Source organism: Megascapheus bottae, chromosome 27, assembly GCF_031878675.1.
Source record: "Megascapheus bottae isolate mThoBot1 chromosome 27, mThoBot2.hap1, whole genome shotgun sequence".
Classification (NCBI taxonomy): domain Eukaryota; kingdom Metazoa; phylum Chordata; class Mammalia; order Rodentia; family Geomyidae; genus Megascapheus; species Megascapheus bottae.
Window position 1 is genome coordinate 5,963,334 of NC_143535.1, and position 18,191 is coordinate 5,981,524.

General features: G+C 45.8%; 1 protein-coding gene across 10 annotated transcripts in view; it reads right to left on the reverse strand.

The window, feature by feature from the left end:
* The window catches only part of Cep164 (centrosomal protein 164), a 61,207-nt gene that overhangs the window by 28,078 nt on the left and 14,938 nt on the right, over positions 1-18,191 (reverse strand). For 5 of the 10 annotated variants that reach the window (XM_090319428.1, XM_090319429.1, XM_090319424.1 and 2 more), the window contains exons 5-10: positions 16,295-17,920; positions 12,894-13,049; positions 12,357-12,491; positions 10,741-10,818; positions 1,468-1,854; positions 107-184 (exon numbers count right to left, since the gene is read on the reverse strand). In XM_090319428.1, the coding sequence (XP_090175554.1) occupies positions 107-184; positions 1,468-1,854; positions 10,741-10,818; positions 12,357-12,491; positions 12,894-13,049; positions 16,295-17,920 (2,460 nt within the window). The remainder of the gene's footprint in view (positions 1-106; positions 185-1,467; positions 1,855-10,740; positions 10,819-12,356; positions 12,492-12,893; positions 13,050-16,294; positions 17,921-18,191) is intronic. The other 5 variants (XM_090319432.1, XM_090319431.1, XM_090319426.1 and 2 more) reach the window with 4 other exon arrangements.

Sequence of the window (18,191 nt, forward strand, 5' to 3'; positions counted from 1 at the left end):
ATGCGAAAATCAAGGTTAATAAATTCTTTAATTAAAAAACAACCCCGAAGATTAAAAAAAAAAGAATTCACCACCACCACATTGCTGCCCCTAATTGCAAACTCACCAGGCCAAGGAACGACTTGGGGTCAGAAGCCACAGAGTCTGAGAGATGTTCCTTCACATGTTCCATGATCTCTGACTCCTGGGAAGACAGAACCATGGAGAAAATTCCCAGGGTAAAGCAGAGGGTCAGGGTCACTATCCAGGGTATTCCCATCAGGCCATAGTGCCAACACAGGACATGCACCAGGTATCACCCCACCGTGTCAGAGAACTCTGCCGAACAAGGATAACCACATCCTCGATCAAATCAACAAGAGCTAACATAAGCAAGGAAAGCCATGTGAGCTGGAGATGAATAAAAAGCTGGCAGCACAGGGGTGGAAGCATTGCTTCACCAGTAAAATGCCACTTTGAACCTGAGGACCCAAGTTCAAACTCTTAAAGGCTGCAATGCAGAAGTTTCATGCTATCCTAAAAAGTGTGATAAGCCAGGCACCAGGAGCTCACATTTGTAATCCTAGCTACTCAGGAGGCTGAGATCTGAGTACCGCAGTCTATGAGATGCTTATCTCTAATTAACCACCAAAAGCAACAGAAGTAGAGCTGTGGTTTTAAGTGGTAGAACACTAGCCTTAAATACAGAAGCTCATCAGGGACAGCACCCAGGCCCTGAGATCAAGTCCCAGGACAAAAAAAAAAACTCAGATGATTTCTTTTTCATGAAGTAAATGTTCTTTAAATAAATTCTCTCACTGTCTATCTAGAAAAGCAAGATTAAAGGTAGGAAAGTTGACAATGCTGAAGGCTCTCCACTTAGACCTTGTGCAAGTAACCACTTCCATGTTCTGTGAAGGTCCAGAAAGAACTACAGATGTAAAGAGTCTTCCTATAACCCAACCTATCCAAGCTGGAACAGAGCACTCCCAACTTTGGTAACCTTGGCCCTTCCCTACATACATGTATACATGCTTGCACATGCACACACACGCGCGAGCGCACACGCACACACACACACACACACATACACACACATACACACACACACACACCCCTTATGAAAGCTTATACTGCAGCAAACCAATCTAGAAGTAGAAGACAGGGGTCGAGAAAGGGAAGAGGAAGTAGGAGAGAAGAGCACAGGTGGGAGAGGGTGGGGGCCCCCCTGCACACAACAGTAACGTGGGTTTATGCTCTGAATTTCCAGTGCCAGCAGTTTCATTCAAGGTTTTATAGCCTGCTGGGTCTGGGCATATTTGTCACAATTAAAGGTTCTGGCTGATGCTGACAGCCAAGTGCAGTACCTGCAAATAAATGAAGCTCCTAACTCAGTAATAAAGACATGAAACTAGGAAGCTGTACAGAGATGCAGAGAGCAACAGAGGATGACAATCTGGCAAGAGCCCAAGGGACACAATAACATACCTCGCTGACATCAGATCTGCTCTCTTTCATGTCAGAATCCTCCTTCTTGGCCTCCTTTGCTGCCTCTTCCCACTTGGAACCCTCCTCTCCTATATCCACCAAATTGTCTGGTGGCATCTTTTTAGAAGGTAAGCTTTTTAGGGCAGGCTCATCCTCCCCAGGCTTTGTTCCAGAGACCATTGGACTCGTGGGAGCCCTAGGATCAGTCTTCCCATCTTCTTTTTCAGGGGACCAAGGACTCCCTCTTTCCTTTTGCTCAGTGCCATCGGCAATGCTCAGGCTGCTGTCTGCACCTTGGCTGAAGAGGTGGCCAGGAGAGGGGGACCTGGCAATGTCTGGGTCAAGAGAAATGTCCTTCTTCTCTGGCTGACTTGATCTTGGAGAGTCCTTAAGGAAGCACAGGCCATATCAGAAAGGAAAATGCAAGGGATGCAGTAGAGGATTTTAACAACATGCTACAAGACACAGTTGCCATTCTTTAATTCCCATGGGCCAGTATTTGAATTCTGACCCCAGTAGTTTTCTAATACCCAAACAGCTTTTTAAAACACAGTTCCTAGAGGCAGGAGTAGTGGGAGGGAAATGGGGACCAAGACATGAGAAAGGGAATCAATGTATGTGAAGTAATGCACCCTCTATCTGGTGAATATAATGTAACCCTTCTATTAATTACAATAAAAATATATGAAAAAATATATAAAATAAAACACAGTTCCTGGGGCCAGAAGTTTGACCTAGTGGTAGAGTGCCTGCCTAGCCTACACAAAGACCCGGGTTCGATTTCTCAGTACCACTTACATAGAAAAAGCCAGAAGTGGTGCAGTGGCTCAGAACATTAGCCTTGAGGAAAGCCCAGGACTGGGGGCGGGGGGAACAACAGTTCATGGGCCAGGAGTTTGGCCTAGTGGTAGCAGTAGAGTGCTTGTCTAGCATTCACGAAGATCCAGGTTCAATTTCTTGGTACCACATAAATAGAAAAAAAAAGCTGCAAGTGGTGCTGATGAGTGGTAGAGCACTAGCCTTGAGAAAGCCCAAGGACAGTGTTCAGGCTCTGAGTTCAAGCCCCAGGACTGGCAAAAAAAAAAAAAAAAAGAAGTAAAACACAGTTTATACCCACATGCATGAACATACATCCACAGCCTAGATCTACTGAATCAGAATTTTGCTGGCGATGTGAATACACCAACTAAGCCCCCATCCACTGCTGGGCTTCAAAATCACTGTAATTCTGTCCTCCCTCTCATTTCCTCCAGTGATAAATCTATCTCACTCCAACATTAGCCAGATCATAAGAATGCACACTTAGAAAGGTGACAAAGTCCAAAATTTCTGTTTCGTATTTTTCATACTCAACAGGCAAAAATGAAGAGGGTGCCTTCTCTCCAAAGCCTTCCTACACAAGCTCATCACTGGCAACCCTGAAGATAGCATTCTCTGTCCAGGATTGTTGATCAGAGTCCTCTGAGAAGCAGATGCTAAGATGGAGTTGGATATACAAAATGTTTATTAGAGAGAGGCCTAATGCAGATAAAGGAGGCAATGTGGGCTTTCAGAACACAACATAGGATCATGTCTATGACAGGAAGAAGCAAGTGCAACACAGTCCAGAAAAAGTATCTGCCATCTCAGTACAATTCTCAAGCCATCAAAAAAGTCTCCTCTTTTCAGTCAGAACAGAACCTCATTTCTGAGGGTTTTATTTTTTTGTTTTGTTTTGTTTTGTTTGGGGGGGCGGTGAAGAGGCTTGAACTCAGGACCTGGGTGCTGTTTCTGAGCTCTTTTACTCAAGACTAGTGCTTTACACTTTGAATCACAGCTCTAGTTTTAGTTTTCTGGTGACTACTTGAAGATAAGAGTTTCATGGACTTTCCTGCCTGTGCTAATTTTGAACCATAATCCGCAGATTTCAGCCTCTTGAATAGCTAGGATTACTGGTGTGAGCCACCAGTGCCCAATGAACTTCCTTTCTAGAAGAACCACAGTCTTGGCATCACTCAGGAAAGACAGAAGGGCAGAAGCCGGCAGCTCTCGTCCCTAAGCGACCTTCAGCAGTATCTCCTCAGCATGTGCGAGTGTTGGTACTGGGACTTGAACTCAATCCTGGGCATTCTCCCTTAGCTTTTCCACTAAAATCTAGCACTCTACCACTTGAGGCACATCTCCACTTCAGGTTTTTTGGTGGTTAAATAGAAGTAAGTCTTATGGTAAGTCGTGGTTAGCTTCGAGCCACATTCTTCAGATCGCAGCCTCCTTCCTGGATAGCTAGGATTACAGGTGTGAGCTGTGGTGCCTGGCTCAGTAGGATCTTTTGGAAGATCTGAGCAAGACACTGCCAGTGGCCATGCCCTGCTTCTTATATATAAACTATACCCTAAAGACTAGTAAAAACCCAAGGGTGCTTTTGCCTGAATTCTTTTAAGTTGACCAAAATAGAAACAGAAAACCTTCCCCCCAGAATCATCTGTGCTAACAACACTTAGGCTGTCAAGCTGAACAACTTCTGATGAGAGATTTTCAAGATTTCTTGAATCCCTATCCTAAAAATTCAAACAAGAGGGGCCGGGAGTTTGGCCTAGTGGTTAAAGTGCTTGCCTAGCATGCATGAAGACCCGGGTTTGATTCCTCGGTACCACATACATAGAAAAAAGCCGGAAGTGGTGCTGAGGCTCAAGTGGTACAGCTCTAGCCTTGAGAAAATCCAAGGACAGTGCTCAGGCCCTGAGCTCAAGCCCAGGACTGGCAAAAAAAAAAAAAAAAAAATTCAAACAAGAAGCATGCCTGATGCAATGGTTTGGCTCTGGAATGGCCCTGAAAGGCCTGAGTGTTGGATGATTGATGACAGGGGTAGCACTACAGGAAGGACAGAATTTTTCGGAAGTGAGACCTCAAGGGGGACCTTCGTTCCTGGGTATGATGGAAGTTACTTTCCTCTACCATACACTCACACCACAATGAGCAGCCTCACCCCAGGCCTGAAACAACGGAGCCAAAGCAATCGTGGATGTGCACTTCCAAAACTGTAAGCCAGATTTAACTTTTTTTTTGTTGTTAATTCTTTCAGCTATTTCATTATAGTGGCAGAAAAATTGACCATCACAACTAAAGAGATGAAAGGTCAAAGGAGACACCCAAAATATGGTATCTGTTAATGCTCTCTGATAGTTTCTGTGAAGCCCAAAGACATGGCTAGTGCCTGCAGGTCTGGCTGCCCACCTACAAACTAACCCAAGCCTCAAGGACAGTGGGGGCAGTAAAGCAGCATAGTTTAGCATCAGCTTTGAAGACAGAATGCCTAAGCTCAGATTGTGGCTCCATATTTGCAGATGCAGAGATGGAGAAAAGGCTGGTAACCTTAGGCAGATTACTTCATTCTCTGTGCTTCTGTCTCTTCCTCTTAAATACAAGGATCTAAGTAATACCCACCTCACAGGGCTGCATGGAAGATTAAATGAACGAGCAGTGAGTTAGCAATGGAACTGTGCCTGGTATGCTGTCAGTGCCTCATAAATGTCAACTCATGTTTAGTTACGAGACTTCCTCATTCATCCACTCAGCACCATCTATGGGCAGAACACCACCTTGAGGAAACTAAGTATGACCAGACATGGATCATGCCCTCGGGGAACTGAGCCAACACTGAGAAAAGTGAAACGTTCCAGATGGGTCTTGTTATGAGTCTTACTGCCCAGAGCAAAGAAGCACTAGACACAGGGATGGGCATTATCACCAGCTCTAAGAGTGACCTGGAAGAAAAGCAGATAGGGGAAGTGAAAAAGGCACGTACCACCCCCAGTGCCACCTCCCTGCATCCTTGGCTCAAATGGAGCAAAAGTGCTGTGACCACTCAGCTAAGCAAAGAAGAACAAGCTCATATCCTTCGGGTAGGTATCTTCAGGCTGTGGCTAGGCCTTATTCCCATGTCCTCCAACACCAGGCAGCACTCAGCACTAACAGGAGCTCCATACCTGGTCTCCAAGGAGGAGGTGGAAGTTTCGTGGGGCAGACAAGAGGTATCTGGCCAGCCACACTCTAACCTGGCAAACTGCATGCTGGAGACCAAGCTTAAGGAGGGCTTTCTTGCTTGAAGCTGAGAATGAAACCCAGCCAAAAAAACCCCACTAACAACACACCTTGGATAAGAAGGAAAAAAGAAATGACAGACCCTAGATGTACTAGTACCTCCTGGACCACGTCCACACCTCCTCACTTGACCCAAGGCATTCCTGCCCGGTGCTCAGAGCTCATTTCAAGCCACACCCTACACATATCCTCTTCGGCCTGTGGGTAATATCATGGTATTTAATGATAAGAATGTGTTATGCACGTTGTTATTGTTCTTTTGGGGGGGAGGGGTTAGGGGTTTTGGTGCTGGTCCTAGGGCTTGAACTCAGGGCCTAGTCACTGTCCTTAAGCTTTTTTTTTTTTTACTCAAGACTAGTGTTCTTCCCACACACACACACACACACACGCCCCAGTCCTGGGGCTTGAACTCAGGCCTGGGCACTGTCCTTAGGGCTTTCTCAAGGCCCTACCACTTGCACCACAGCACAATTTTCAGCTTTTTCTTTGTAAGAGGTACTGAGGAATCAAAGCAGGGCTTCGTGCATGCTAAGCAAGCATTCTACTAGGCCAAACTCCCAGCCCCTGAAGGCTAGTGTTCTATCACTTGAGCCAGTAGTTTAGTGATTAAAGATAAAAATCTAATGGACTTTCCTACCTGGGATGGAAGCTAGCTTTGAGCCACAATCTTCAGATCTCAAGCTCCTGAGTAGCTACAATTACTGGTGAGAGCCATGAGCACCCAGCTCAAATTCTCTTTATTGATTGATTTGGTACAATCGAGGGCCTTGCATAGTTAAGCATGTACTCTACCACTGAATCAAATCCCCAGCCCTCAAACAAAGTCTCTTTCTACCCAAGTCCCAGTTCTCTCCTACTGAATTGCCACTGGTCTCACAGATCACTGTCTCTTCAAGAATCACTCCTTGATTCCTAGGGCAGAGCCTTACCCATCCTCTGCCATAGTAACTATACTATAATTTCTGGTATCCTTGTCTGTTTCTCTCAGCAGATTAGCATCCTCTTGTGCTCAAGACCTGGCACATAACAGTACAAAGACTTGTTGGCACCGGACACAGTGGTTCTCGCCTAGCTACTCAGGAGGCTAAGACCTGAGAATCGCAGTTCAAAGCCAAGCCTGAGCACTAAAGAACATGAGACTTTTATCTCCAATTAACTACTAGAAAACTGGAAGTGGCGCTGTTGCTCAAGGGGAAGGGCAGTAACCTTGAGCTGAAGAGCTCAAGGGACAGCACCCAGGTCCAGAGTTCAAGCCCCATGACCTACAAAAAAAAAAAAAAAGACTTGTTGGCTAAATGCTTTTAAATGAATGAGCATGTAGTGTAGATGTAGGAATTGGGGTTTCTCATCTCTGCCAAATGGAGATGTAATATTTATGCATCAAGGTCATATAGAAAGTAGACTTTATTATGGTGATGAAAGGAAAAATAGCTAAACAAATGTCAACTATTCATTAACTATTCAAAATGATGAAAACAAAACACATAGCCCATTAGAACAATGGGTCTCAGTTGCTGGAATGTGACTCAGTAGTACAGCACTATCTAGTATGACCAAAGCCCCAGGTTTGAGTCCCAGTAGAATTTAGCCAGTTGCCAGTGGCTCACACCTAGAATCCTAACTACTCAGGAGGCTGAGATCTGAGGATCACAGTTCAAAGCCAGACTCAGCACAAATGTCTGTGAGACTCTTATCTCCAATTAACCACCAGAAAACCCTTAGTTGCACTGTGGTACAAAGTGGTAGAGCACTAGCCTTTAGCAGAAGAGCTTAGGGACAGCAACCCAGCCCCAAGTTCAAATCCCAGGACTGACAAAAAAAAAAATCTTTGCTCCAGTCCATTCAAATCTCAAATTTAAATCCTCAAAAGATTTTCAGCCTGGGACACAGTTTATTGGTAGAGTATATACGTAGCACCTAACAACGAGGCCCTGGGTTTTGCCCTCAATGCCCTCCAAAAAGATCTTTCACATCATGGGACTGATCTTAGTCTGCCTGCCTAATATTAACATGTTAAAACATGGCTGATATTAAAATAAATGACTTCATTTTCTGCACATATGCAGACTAATTTCAGTGATCAGTCTGAGTCATATTCCGAGAGAAGAGGGAGACTAACACTGGCTACAGACCATCCACAAACAGATGTGAAGCATCACATCAGAGTCCATGCTTGTCTCTTCACCCAAGCTCAAGGCCCAAAGCCCTCGGCCCACGTGCACACTCAGGCACCACAGTCTCCTGCCCGAGGCTCTGTGAGTACACAGCTTCTTCCTGGGCCCATCCATGCTCCCATTCCTCGGTCTCCTGCCACAGCCCAAGCTGTACCATTTTGCCATCTGCACAAAGAGTATGTGTGGAGGAATCTGTAAGAACCATTTCATAAATATGAATATTTATCATTTCCCCCAAAGCCAGGAGCTCTCCAGGCTCATGGCTGTTTCTACCCCTTACTCAGAACAACAGGCAGGGCTCCCATGATCTTTACAGCACTAGAAGGAGGTAACAGCTCAACACTCTATCCACACATTGACCCCCCCCTCCAAGTCAAACATCAGTCTGATTTATTTTCCAAGTTTCATGCTCATTCAGTTGGTCTCAATTCTTTGCACAGCTCCCTGGTGTAGTTCACGCTTCTGATTACAGTGACATCATCCTGTGACTGCTAAGCCCTTGCTCCTCCTGCTCCTCCAGCCAGCTGATGAGCTTTCATCAGTGCCACATGGCCACACACACTGTCTGCTTACCACCTTCTGCCTCCCTCACTCACACAGATGTGTTCATGGTGCCAATTCCATGAACCTTTGCCTGTTGGTTTGTAATAGACTAGAAATGGATTTGACACAGGAGGAGGGAGAAGGAAACAGAGCTGTATTTCTGCCATCCTACTGCCCTCTCATGGAATCCTATGCAAAGTGACTGCTCAATGAAACGGGGCTGGGGGGAGGGGCGGGGAGGCACGGCGGCAGCACAGGGAAGCAAACCTACAAAGGAAAGCTCTATCATGGGGTGCCTGAGATGGCCAGGGGCAAGGGAAGGTAGATAGCTCAAAGAAGCCAAGGACTATAAGCTGAGATGAAAGCCATTTCAAAGACAAGACCCAATCAGGGATAGCTTTGCCTGTCCAGAACCCCTCATCCATCCCCATCACTAACCTCCCAAAAGAAAAGCTCTATTCCTGCCTAATTCCTCCACAGCAATCCAAACACCCCATGTGGTGAAAAGAAATGAATTTTCTGTATACTAGAGACTGCGATGAGAGATGCTATGAACACTATCCATTCTGCACAATGGTGCCAAAGAGGTCATAGGAATGTTTAAAAGCTCCCAGTTCCCCAAAAAGCACATATCATCAGAGAGAGTTTTAGAAGTCAAAGTGTCTTTTCTGTGAACATCTGAAATTCATTATAAAGTAAAAGCCCAAAGTCAGAGTGAATCATGACCAGTCGATGCTGGGATCTTCAACCCACCAACTAAGAGCAGTGCCAAGTATCTACTCAACCCAGAAACTGAGAAACACAGAGGAAAAGGGAAAGAAAAACAAAAGCCACACAATCTGCCCACCCACCCCATCCATTATGGCTCATTCATTCCTTCAGTTGTTGAGTAAAACATATAAAGCACTTCCTATGTTCTAGGAAAGTGGGCTAGGTGCTAGACACATAGATGTGAACAAGGCAGAATCCACCCTCAACTCACTGAGTCTCTAGGATATGCAGGACACTTCTTGACACTTACCCATGTTCATCCTCCCGGGTAGAAAACTAAGCAATTCCTTTTTATTCTGTCAATCAGTCCATCTATACTGATTAGTGGTAGGTGATAAGAAAACATAGCTATCATATCAGAGAACTAGGAAACCAAACACACTCAATTTGTTTGTTTGTGTGTCTGTGTGTGTGTATGTGCACGTATGTGTGTTTGTGTGTGTGTACTGAGATCTGAACTAAGAGCCTCATGTTTTTGCTTGGCTCTTTTGCTCAAGGCTGGTGTTCCACTTCTGATCTTTTGCTGGCTAATTGGAGATAAGAGTCTCACAGATTTGTCTGCTCAGGCTGACTTTGAACCACAATCGCCAGATCTGAATCTCCTTCCTGAGTAGCTAGGATTACAGCCATGAGCAATCAGTACTTGGCTCCAAACACATGAAATTCTTTACCCCAACCAGACCAAAGCCCCAAGCAGAAGGAAGAGTTTCAAAGTAAAGACACAGTTGGGGCATTCAAGAAAAAAAAAAAGTGCTATATTTGGTAGACCATGCTGAAGTCACAATGCCTAACCAAAAAGCTCAGGGACAGCACCCAGGCCCTGAGTTCAAGCTCCAGGACTAGCACACTCACACATGCACACATGCACACACACAAACTGAATCAGACATTAGACAAATAACATATAGTAGGGAATATTTCTTTTCAAATACAAAAAGTTATCACAACAATTATTACAACTGCTGAGTTTTATTGTTCTTTTTTAGAACAGTCTGAGCCAGGTGCCTGTGGTTCGTACCTGTAATCCTATTCAGGAGGCTGAGATCCAAGGGTTGTATTTCAAAGCCAATAGGAAAATGTGAGAGACACCCATCTCCAATTAACAACCAGAAAACTGGATGTAACACAATGACGTGGCTCAAAATGGTAGGGTGCTAGCCTTGAGTGAAAGGGACAGTACCCAGGACCTGAGTTCAAGCCTCATGACCAACAACAACAACATCAAAACTTCTGATGGTAATAGAGAACACACTATAGAGAAAAAGGATTTGAATTTGGGAGGAGTTCCAGAAGCTATTCCCAGCCATATTTCAGTCCTTGAACTTTTGTTTAAGCTGTTCATTTGCTAGATTATTCTCTCATATCCTCCAGGTCTAAAACTTAGCTGTCTTTCAAGACACAGGCCAAATGTGTCTCCAACAGGTTTCCCTATTGTCCAAACAACAAATCTATTCCCCTAAAGTCTACAAAAGTTTCTAATCTGAGCAGGCAAGACACATATCTTATTTATACTCACGTGACCTACAACACTTAGCAAAGAGCCCCATGTGGGAACTACTTTCCATAATACATGGTTATTTGATACACAAATAAACCAAAGATGCCCCCAAACCCAGGAATCCTCAGCAAGTCTAGATGAAATGGTTCTTTCCAAATATGCCTCCCACTGAAGGAGGGGTTATCTATCAACAAGCTCAGGTCTTACCTCATATTCAAAGTTATCCCCCAGGGCATCAACGTCCAGATGCAGATTCTTAAGAAGCTCACCGGAACTTCGGACACTCTGGAAACAAGTGGTTATAAGTAGTTAAGGCCAAAGGGACTGGTCAGCCAAAGTGAGGGCTACAGAAAGAGGAGAGGGTAGAGCTGAGCCAGCAGTTAGTGCCCAGGCAAAGTCTCAGAGGACTCCAGGGAAGGACCTTAGAGACCACACCAGTGTGCACAATGCTTTGCGTCAAGTAGCTCCTGCTGGTTTTGCTTTCTGGAGCAGACCTAGGAGGCATATACACTGATCAAGGGAGGAAGCAGTGGTCTGGAAATCCATTTTTACTTTTTTTTCTTTTGACAGTATTGAGATTTGAACTCAGAGCTTCCTATTTGCTAAACCAGCATTCTACAACTTAAACCATTCTGTTACTCCCTTTCGTGTTGGTATTTTTACTTTTTGCCCAGGCAAACCTGGACTTCAATCCTATTTGTGTTTTCCTTTGTCTCTGGGATGGCAAGCTTGTCTACTGCACTCAAATAACAGGTGCATGCCACTAGAGCTAGTCATTGACTGAAATGCAGTCTTGCAAACTTTGATGCTGTATGGATCCTCCAAGTCCCCACTCCCAACTATGCCAAACACACTCACTCATTTTTACTTCCATATAGCCTCATGTGCTTGCCCACAGGTGAGTGGATAAGCAAAATATGGTATAAATGAATTTTAATACATGCTACAACATGAACCTTGAAAACATGCAAAAGTAATGAATTTTAATACATGCTACAACATGAACCTTGAAAACATGCTAAGTGAAAGAGGCCAGACACAAAAAGAAAAATATTGTTATGATTGTGCTGATATGACATCTCTCAAACAGGTAAATTCACAGACTAGATTAGAAATCACCAGAAACGAGAGATAGCTATCATTTAACAAATATAGTTGCTATTTGGAATTATGAACAAGTCCTGGAAACCGACAGCAGTCATAGTAGCATAACATTATGAAGGTATTTAACACCCTTGAACTGTGGCACTTAAAAATGGCTAACATGAGCCAGGCACTGGTGACTCAAGACTGTAATCCTCACTACTCAGGAAGCTGAGGGTCATGGTTCAAAGACAGCCCAAAGAGGAAAGTCCGTAAGACTATTATTACCAATTAACCATCAACTATGGCTCAAGTGGTGGAGCACTAGCTTTAAGCAAAAAAGCCCTGAGTTCAATCTCTAGGACTATCACAAAAAAATATAATGAAGGTTAAAATGACTGGGTGCTGATAGTTCATGCCTATAATCCTAGGTGCTCAGAAAGCTGAGATCTAAGGAACCAGATTCAAAACCAGCCTGGACAGAAAAGTCCATGAGACTTTTATAACCAATTCACCAGCAAAAAGCCAGAAGAGGAGATATGGCCAGCCTTGAGTGAAAACACAATGCCAAGTACACAAAACCCTTTAATTCAAGTCCCAGTACTAAACACACACACACACACACACACACACACACACACACACACACACACACACACACACCAGCATGCTAACATGGCAAGTCTATTTTTAACAATGTTATAGCACAGAACGTTTATGGGCCAGGGAGAGGACATTACCTGGTTGTCACTGTCTCCTTCATCCTCCTCATTGGTCTCCTCTCCTAAAGCCAAGAGGCTGAGAGCATTCTTGTCCTGATGGATGGTGCCCAAGAGACCTCTTGCACAAGCAGAAGTCTTAAGTGGCTGTGGAGGCTCCAAAAGAGAGAAGCAACAAGTAAGAACTCAGCAGGAAGCCCTTCCCAATGACCCTGGAATGACTTCCCCACTTCCTTTCTTGATAGCTCCTAGCCAAGTCCCATCCAGTCCATGAAAGTGAACGGGGACCCCAGCTCACACCACTGACTCCCTTCTCCAAGTCTGACTTGCCTGGGCTATGCGGTAGGGAACATGAGCAGTACGTCTCTTGGCATCATAGTCCACCTTTCTCTGCTCATAATCTACATCCAGCACCATGTAGGCAGGACTTTTCTCCTGAACTAGATTGTGAATGCAAAGACCAGTTTAGGCTCTATTCCTCCTTACTGGATCACTCTGTGTGGCACAAAGGAAGCTTTGCAACAACTAAATACACTGCCCAGGAGAAAACATACTCACCAGTGTGAATTCTCCAAGTTGACCAGATTCAGCTGCACTACCTGGGCTCATGCTTTGAGATCCACGTACAGCAGAAGGAGGGACATCTGCATGACCTCGTAAGGGCCCCAGGCCCCAAAGAGGAACATGCACTGGGGCTAAGGAGGAACCCAGGGCCTGGGCAACAGAAAACATTTTGTTACACACCCCAGAAATCATGTGACTCTGAAAGTGTTGGAGACAGATATAAAAATAAAACATCTAAATCTTGCCCGCTCAAATTTAAACCACCTCCACTTGGAGGCTGCTAATGAAACACAACATCCAGAAATTACCACTGTGCCAACTGTGTGAGAAATCACATAACTCAAATGCCATCCCACATAAACAGTTCTCTCACATCTGGAAGATGTTGCATAGGGTTCTGTTCTCCTTCCAGAAGCCATATAGTAGAAGTATGCAGGAAGGAAAGGCAGACACAAAATCCTCAGCTACCAGACGTTTTAATAGATAATGTTTAAAACATGCATCAAGAAAAGGCAGTCTCAGCATATGATTACCAAAGATGGAAGTAAACATCAGGATAAAAGGGGTGGTTTCTGAGGAGGGCAGCACTGCACACCAAGGACTGCTCTACTTTATTATATGCCTTTCAGTGTGCTTTGACTTCAACTATGGACATGTACCCCTTTAATCAAAGTAAGTGGCTGTGAAAAGTAAGCTTGAGCAACACAAAGAACTCTCCCCCATCCACTGATGAGAAAGGGGGATAGAAGGAATCTTGCCCAGGGGAAAGGGCCAAAGCAGACTGACCAGGTTTTCTCTTCTCTGTTCTCAGGAGGGTCATACAAAGGCTCTGTACTAGTGAGGAATGAGGGAGGAAAGGGGGACCAGGATGGGGTCAGGTGTGAAACCCCAGTATATTAATCCACCAAGAGGATTTGCTATGCCCTGAGGTTTGCAAAGCTGCTCCCATCAGATGAAAACAGGGGGTTTTTGTAAGTGGTCAGGGCCATGTCAACATTATGGCATTCACACTGTGATCATCTGGGCTTAACAGAAGTAGAAGCCAGGACAGCACTCTGGGAACAATTTATGAAAAGGTCTTCAAAATGCTTTTTCTCAAATTTAAAATGCATAGAAAACCGAGTGCCAGTGGCTCAGATCTGTAATCCTAAATTCTGAGGATCACAATTCGAAGCCAGCCATGAAACTCTCATCTTCAATAAACCACTCAGAAAAAGCTAGAAGTGGCACTGTGGCTCAAGTGGTAGAGCACTAGCCTTGAGCACAAAGAGGGTCAGAAACAGGTCCTGAGTTCAAGCCCCAGGTCAGGAAAAAAAAAATCCACTTCTAATTCCACAGGGACTAAAGAGAGAAAGTAAAAATCTATGCTCAGGCCAGCCATCATTTCCACCACAGTGGCCAGGCCATCAGGCAGGCCCCAGCAAAGCCCGCTTCTGCACAGGCAGGGCATCAAAGGCCCAGCTGTTGCCAGATGCCTGTGGCTCATGCCTATAATCCTAGCTATTCAGGAATCTGAGATCTGAGGATAATGATTCAAAGCCAGCCCAAGTAGGAAAGTCTGTCTCTTATCTCTAAATAATTACAAAAAAAAAAAAAAGGCAGAAGTAGAGCTGTGGCTCACTCACTCGGGCAGAGCACTAGACGTGACCAAAAAGCTCAGAAACAGGGCTGAGAGTTTGACGTAAGTGGTAGAGTGCTTGCCTAGCATGCACAAGGCCTGGATTTGATTCCTCAGTACCACATACTTAGAAAAAAGCTGGAAGTGGTGCTGTGACTCAAGTGGTAGGGAGCTAGCCTGGGGAAAAGTCCAAGGACAGTGCTCAGGCCCTGAGTTCAAGCCCCACGACTGGCAGCAACAACCACCAAAAAAAGCTCAGAAACAGCACACATGCACCCCCCCACACACACACACCTGAGCCTCTGCAGATCCCTCATCATCTTGCCTGTTTCAGAGAAGACACTGAGAGACAAACGAGAAAGGCTTGAGCACCAGCCACTGGTATGATGTCCCATTTTACTCTCACAACAACCTGAGGTGCGTAAGGTCATCAAGAGTCCAAAGTCACAGGGTCACAGAGGGGCAGTAATAAGAATTGAGCTCTGGGTTATCATTAAGACAGTATTTCATGCTGCCTTCTGAATGTAGCAGGATAAAAAGCCAAGGAAAAGCGCCTGAGTAAACTGCAAGCCAAGGGCCTGCTCCTCCTGTCTTTAGCCCTTCCAACAGCCCCAGCATATCAGCAAGCAAAGTTCTTCCCACACTGTATTTATAGAAAATTACAGACTCCTAACATGGCTAATTTGCTAACGTACTGGGGGCCTGAGCAAGGGAGACAGGCATGCTGAGGGCTTTGTTCTCCCAGGCCTTTACTAAATCAGTGGTTAGCAGGGAAATTATACATTCCTGGCTCCTAGCTGATCATCTTCTATAGCTGGCCATTAACTCTGAGTATGGGGCTGTGTGTGGCGTTGTCCTTCCAGAGCAGATAAACTTGCTGCCATTGGGCTAATTAAAACTTTCGGGATAATCTGCAGCTTATCCGATATTTATAGGGCTACAGTAGTTATTAGCACTAACGGAGAACCAGTTCTGCTGGCAATTAGGAACCAGAGGGAACAACTGGGTAAAGCCACAGCTGGACCACAGCAAAGTTCACCCTGATCCCCGTGGTCTCTGATCTAACTTGATTCCTTCTGAACGAAGAATATAGCCATTTTTTTTTAAAGGGACAAAGACTCAGAATGACAGGGAAAGCCCAGCTCTTCAGTAAATCCCAGTAGGGAAGGAAATGAAGTCACAAATATGGTCTATACAGAATGACATGTGCTAGCCATGCAATTTTGAGGGGACCCTAGGAGACAAGGACAAAAGCAGCTGACTAGATGACAGAGGAGAACTGTGGGCTTTACTCCCTTGAAAACATATTAACTCTAGTTCTGTATGCTTCCCAGGGGGATGAGTTCAAAGTTTCAGGGTAGGGTGCCTCTCTCTCTAGAACCAACTGAAAGGAAAGGCTTCCCAAATTCCTGAGGGTACCCATGTCCTGTGTAAAGGCAAGCCTGTCCACCTCAGACTCAGTCACCTACGAAGCAAGTGAACCACCTATGAATTACAGTTAGATACAAAGGGAAATCACAGATAAATCATAGATAAATTCAGTTCTACCTTGCAGGTAATAGAATGAAACTACTTTGAAATACCTATCATCCCAACAGGATGGCCACTTGAGGAGTTAAGGAATTCTTAGACATTAGCACAGTTACCAAGGATAGGTAACAGGAAAGCAGACCAGATGGCTGTAGTAGACATCAGCTACATCAGCTATACCAGCTCCCCCGCCCTGCTTAGGTCACCAAAGCCTGGGGCTTTAGGCCATTCTCTCTGAGAAGCCTACCTGGTTAAGAAGCTTCATCTCGCCTTGCTCTGCAGTGAGCCCAGTGTCAGAACTCAGCTCTACCAGACCCTGCTGGGGGAAGCTGCTGCTTGGCTGGCAGTGTGCTTGCTGAGAGGCCTCCTGTCCATCGGAGGCCAGGGCCAGCTCCTGAGGGTGTTCCAGCAGCTCTGGACCCCACGTTACAAATCTCGAGTCCCTCTCAATGTCTCTGACAGCCTCGTTCTCGCCCTCACTAGACATCCTAGAAGACTCGGCAGCCATGAAACAGACCATGCTGGTGATGTCTTTGCACGGCGTTTCCTGCATGTTCTCAGGCAGCCCCAGACCCTCTAGCCGCCTGGAGATTTTGACCATCTGCAGGATGTGCTGGTAGAACCTCTGATCCTCAGAATAGTCTTCACTGTGTGATTGATCCTCAGCAGAACTCTGTACATGGGACAGCTCCGGCACCAGGTAGGGACAGGAGTGTGGCTCTCCAGGCCCAGGTCCTGACTGACCCATGACTGCCAAAGATGCCCAGGAGCTCTGCAGGTCCCAAGGGATATTGTGGACTTCACCCAGGATATGAGAGCCCAAGGGTGAAGCTGGGCTGCCACAACTGCCACTGCTACACTCCAAGCCAGCCTCAGACACACTAGGATTCCTATCTTCCCTGAGGGTCTCTGGAGATTCTTGGGGGGATCTCTTCTCATTAGCTGAATCTCCTGCAGGGGCATTCTGAGCTGGTTCTGATGCCAGGTTATCAGGTGGTATTAGTAAAAGGCCCTGGGGCAGATCTTCAGCTGTGGCTGCCCCTGGAACCACAAAAGCATCAGGCTCTGTTTCTTTGCAACTCTCTGGGGTGTCCTTATCGACAAGTGTGGACACTTGTCCCCTCCAGAGTCCTGCGGTCTCTCTCCTTTGCCTCCCCCAGCCCAGACCCCCCCCTTCCCCAGGAACTTGCTGCCAGCTCAGGTCTTCAGCTGGGCTGCTATCTAGTAAGAACTTGTACTTCGGAGTAGACAACATGTGGTCAGAAGAACCAAGAGACAAAGAAGGTTCTTCCTCAGGGGGCAGCAAGGGAGTGGGACTCTGACCCTTGTCTCCTCCAGGGCCAGCTGGACTCAGTGTGGCTATGCTGTGGCTCTGTTGCTCCTCTTTCAGCTGCAGGCCATTGATGGTATCAGAAAGCTTAGCATGGAAAAGGGTCTGACTCCTACATCCTAGTGCATCTTGCCCATCCTGGAGGGCACCAGGTTTCTGCTGTCTGGTCCTTACTTCCACCTCTTCTACTTCAGGGTCAGAAAACCCCAGGTAGACTTTCTCTGTTGCCTTCTGGAGTGTCTCTAGACCCTGTTGATCGCCTAATTCTGTCCTACATTGGGCTGGAGCCCTGCCTAAGATTTTCTCCACGTCGGCAAAGAATGGGTAGGTTCTGGAAGCTTGGCCTTTGGAGAGTGGCTGCAGCTTGCAAGGGAGAGCACCCATAAGAGGCATACATGGGCTCTTCCCTTTCTTAAAGGAACCCTCACTTTTAGCCTGCATCTCTTGATCTAAGTCCAGATCAGCAAGTCCAGGTGCTGGGAGAGGGGATGGGCCACGGAGAAAGAGGGAAGAAGGCAGAAGTCCCTGCTCAGGCTGTGTTTCCTAGATGGGCATACAAACATGAAGAGAAAACTAAGAGAAAGCATTTAACATGTGCTACCTCAGCCCTTAAGAAGCCCTTGACAGAAAGAAACCCACCCTCTATTTAAAGTAAAACAGAAATCAAAGGGAGAAGAAAAGCTAAAACTTCCCTCAGGCCAAACATGTTGTATTCTGGGTTCCAGTTGTATTCTGGGTTCCAGTTTCCCTTTATAAAGAGGAAGCTCCACTAGATCAAAGGCCTGCACCCTTACCCCCTAGACCCTGGGAGACT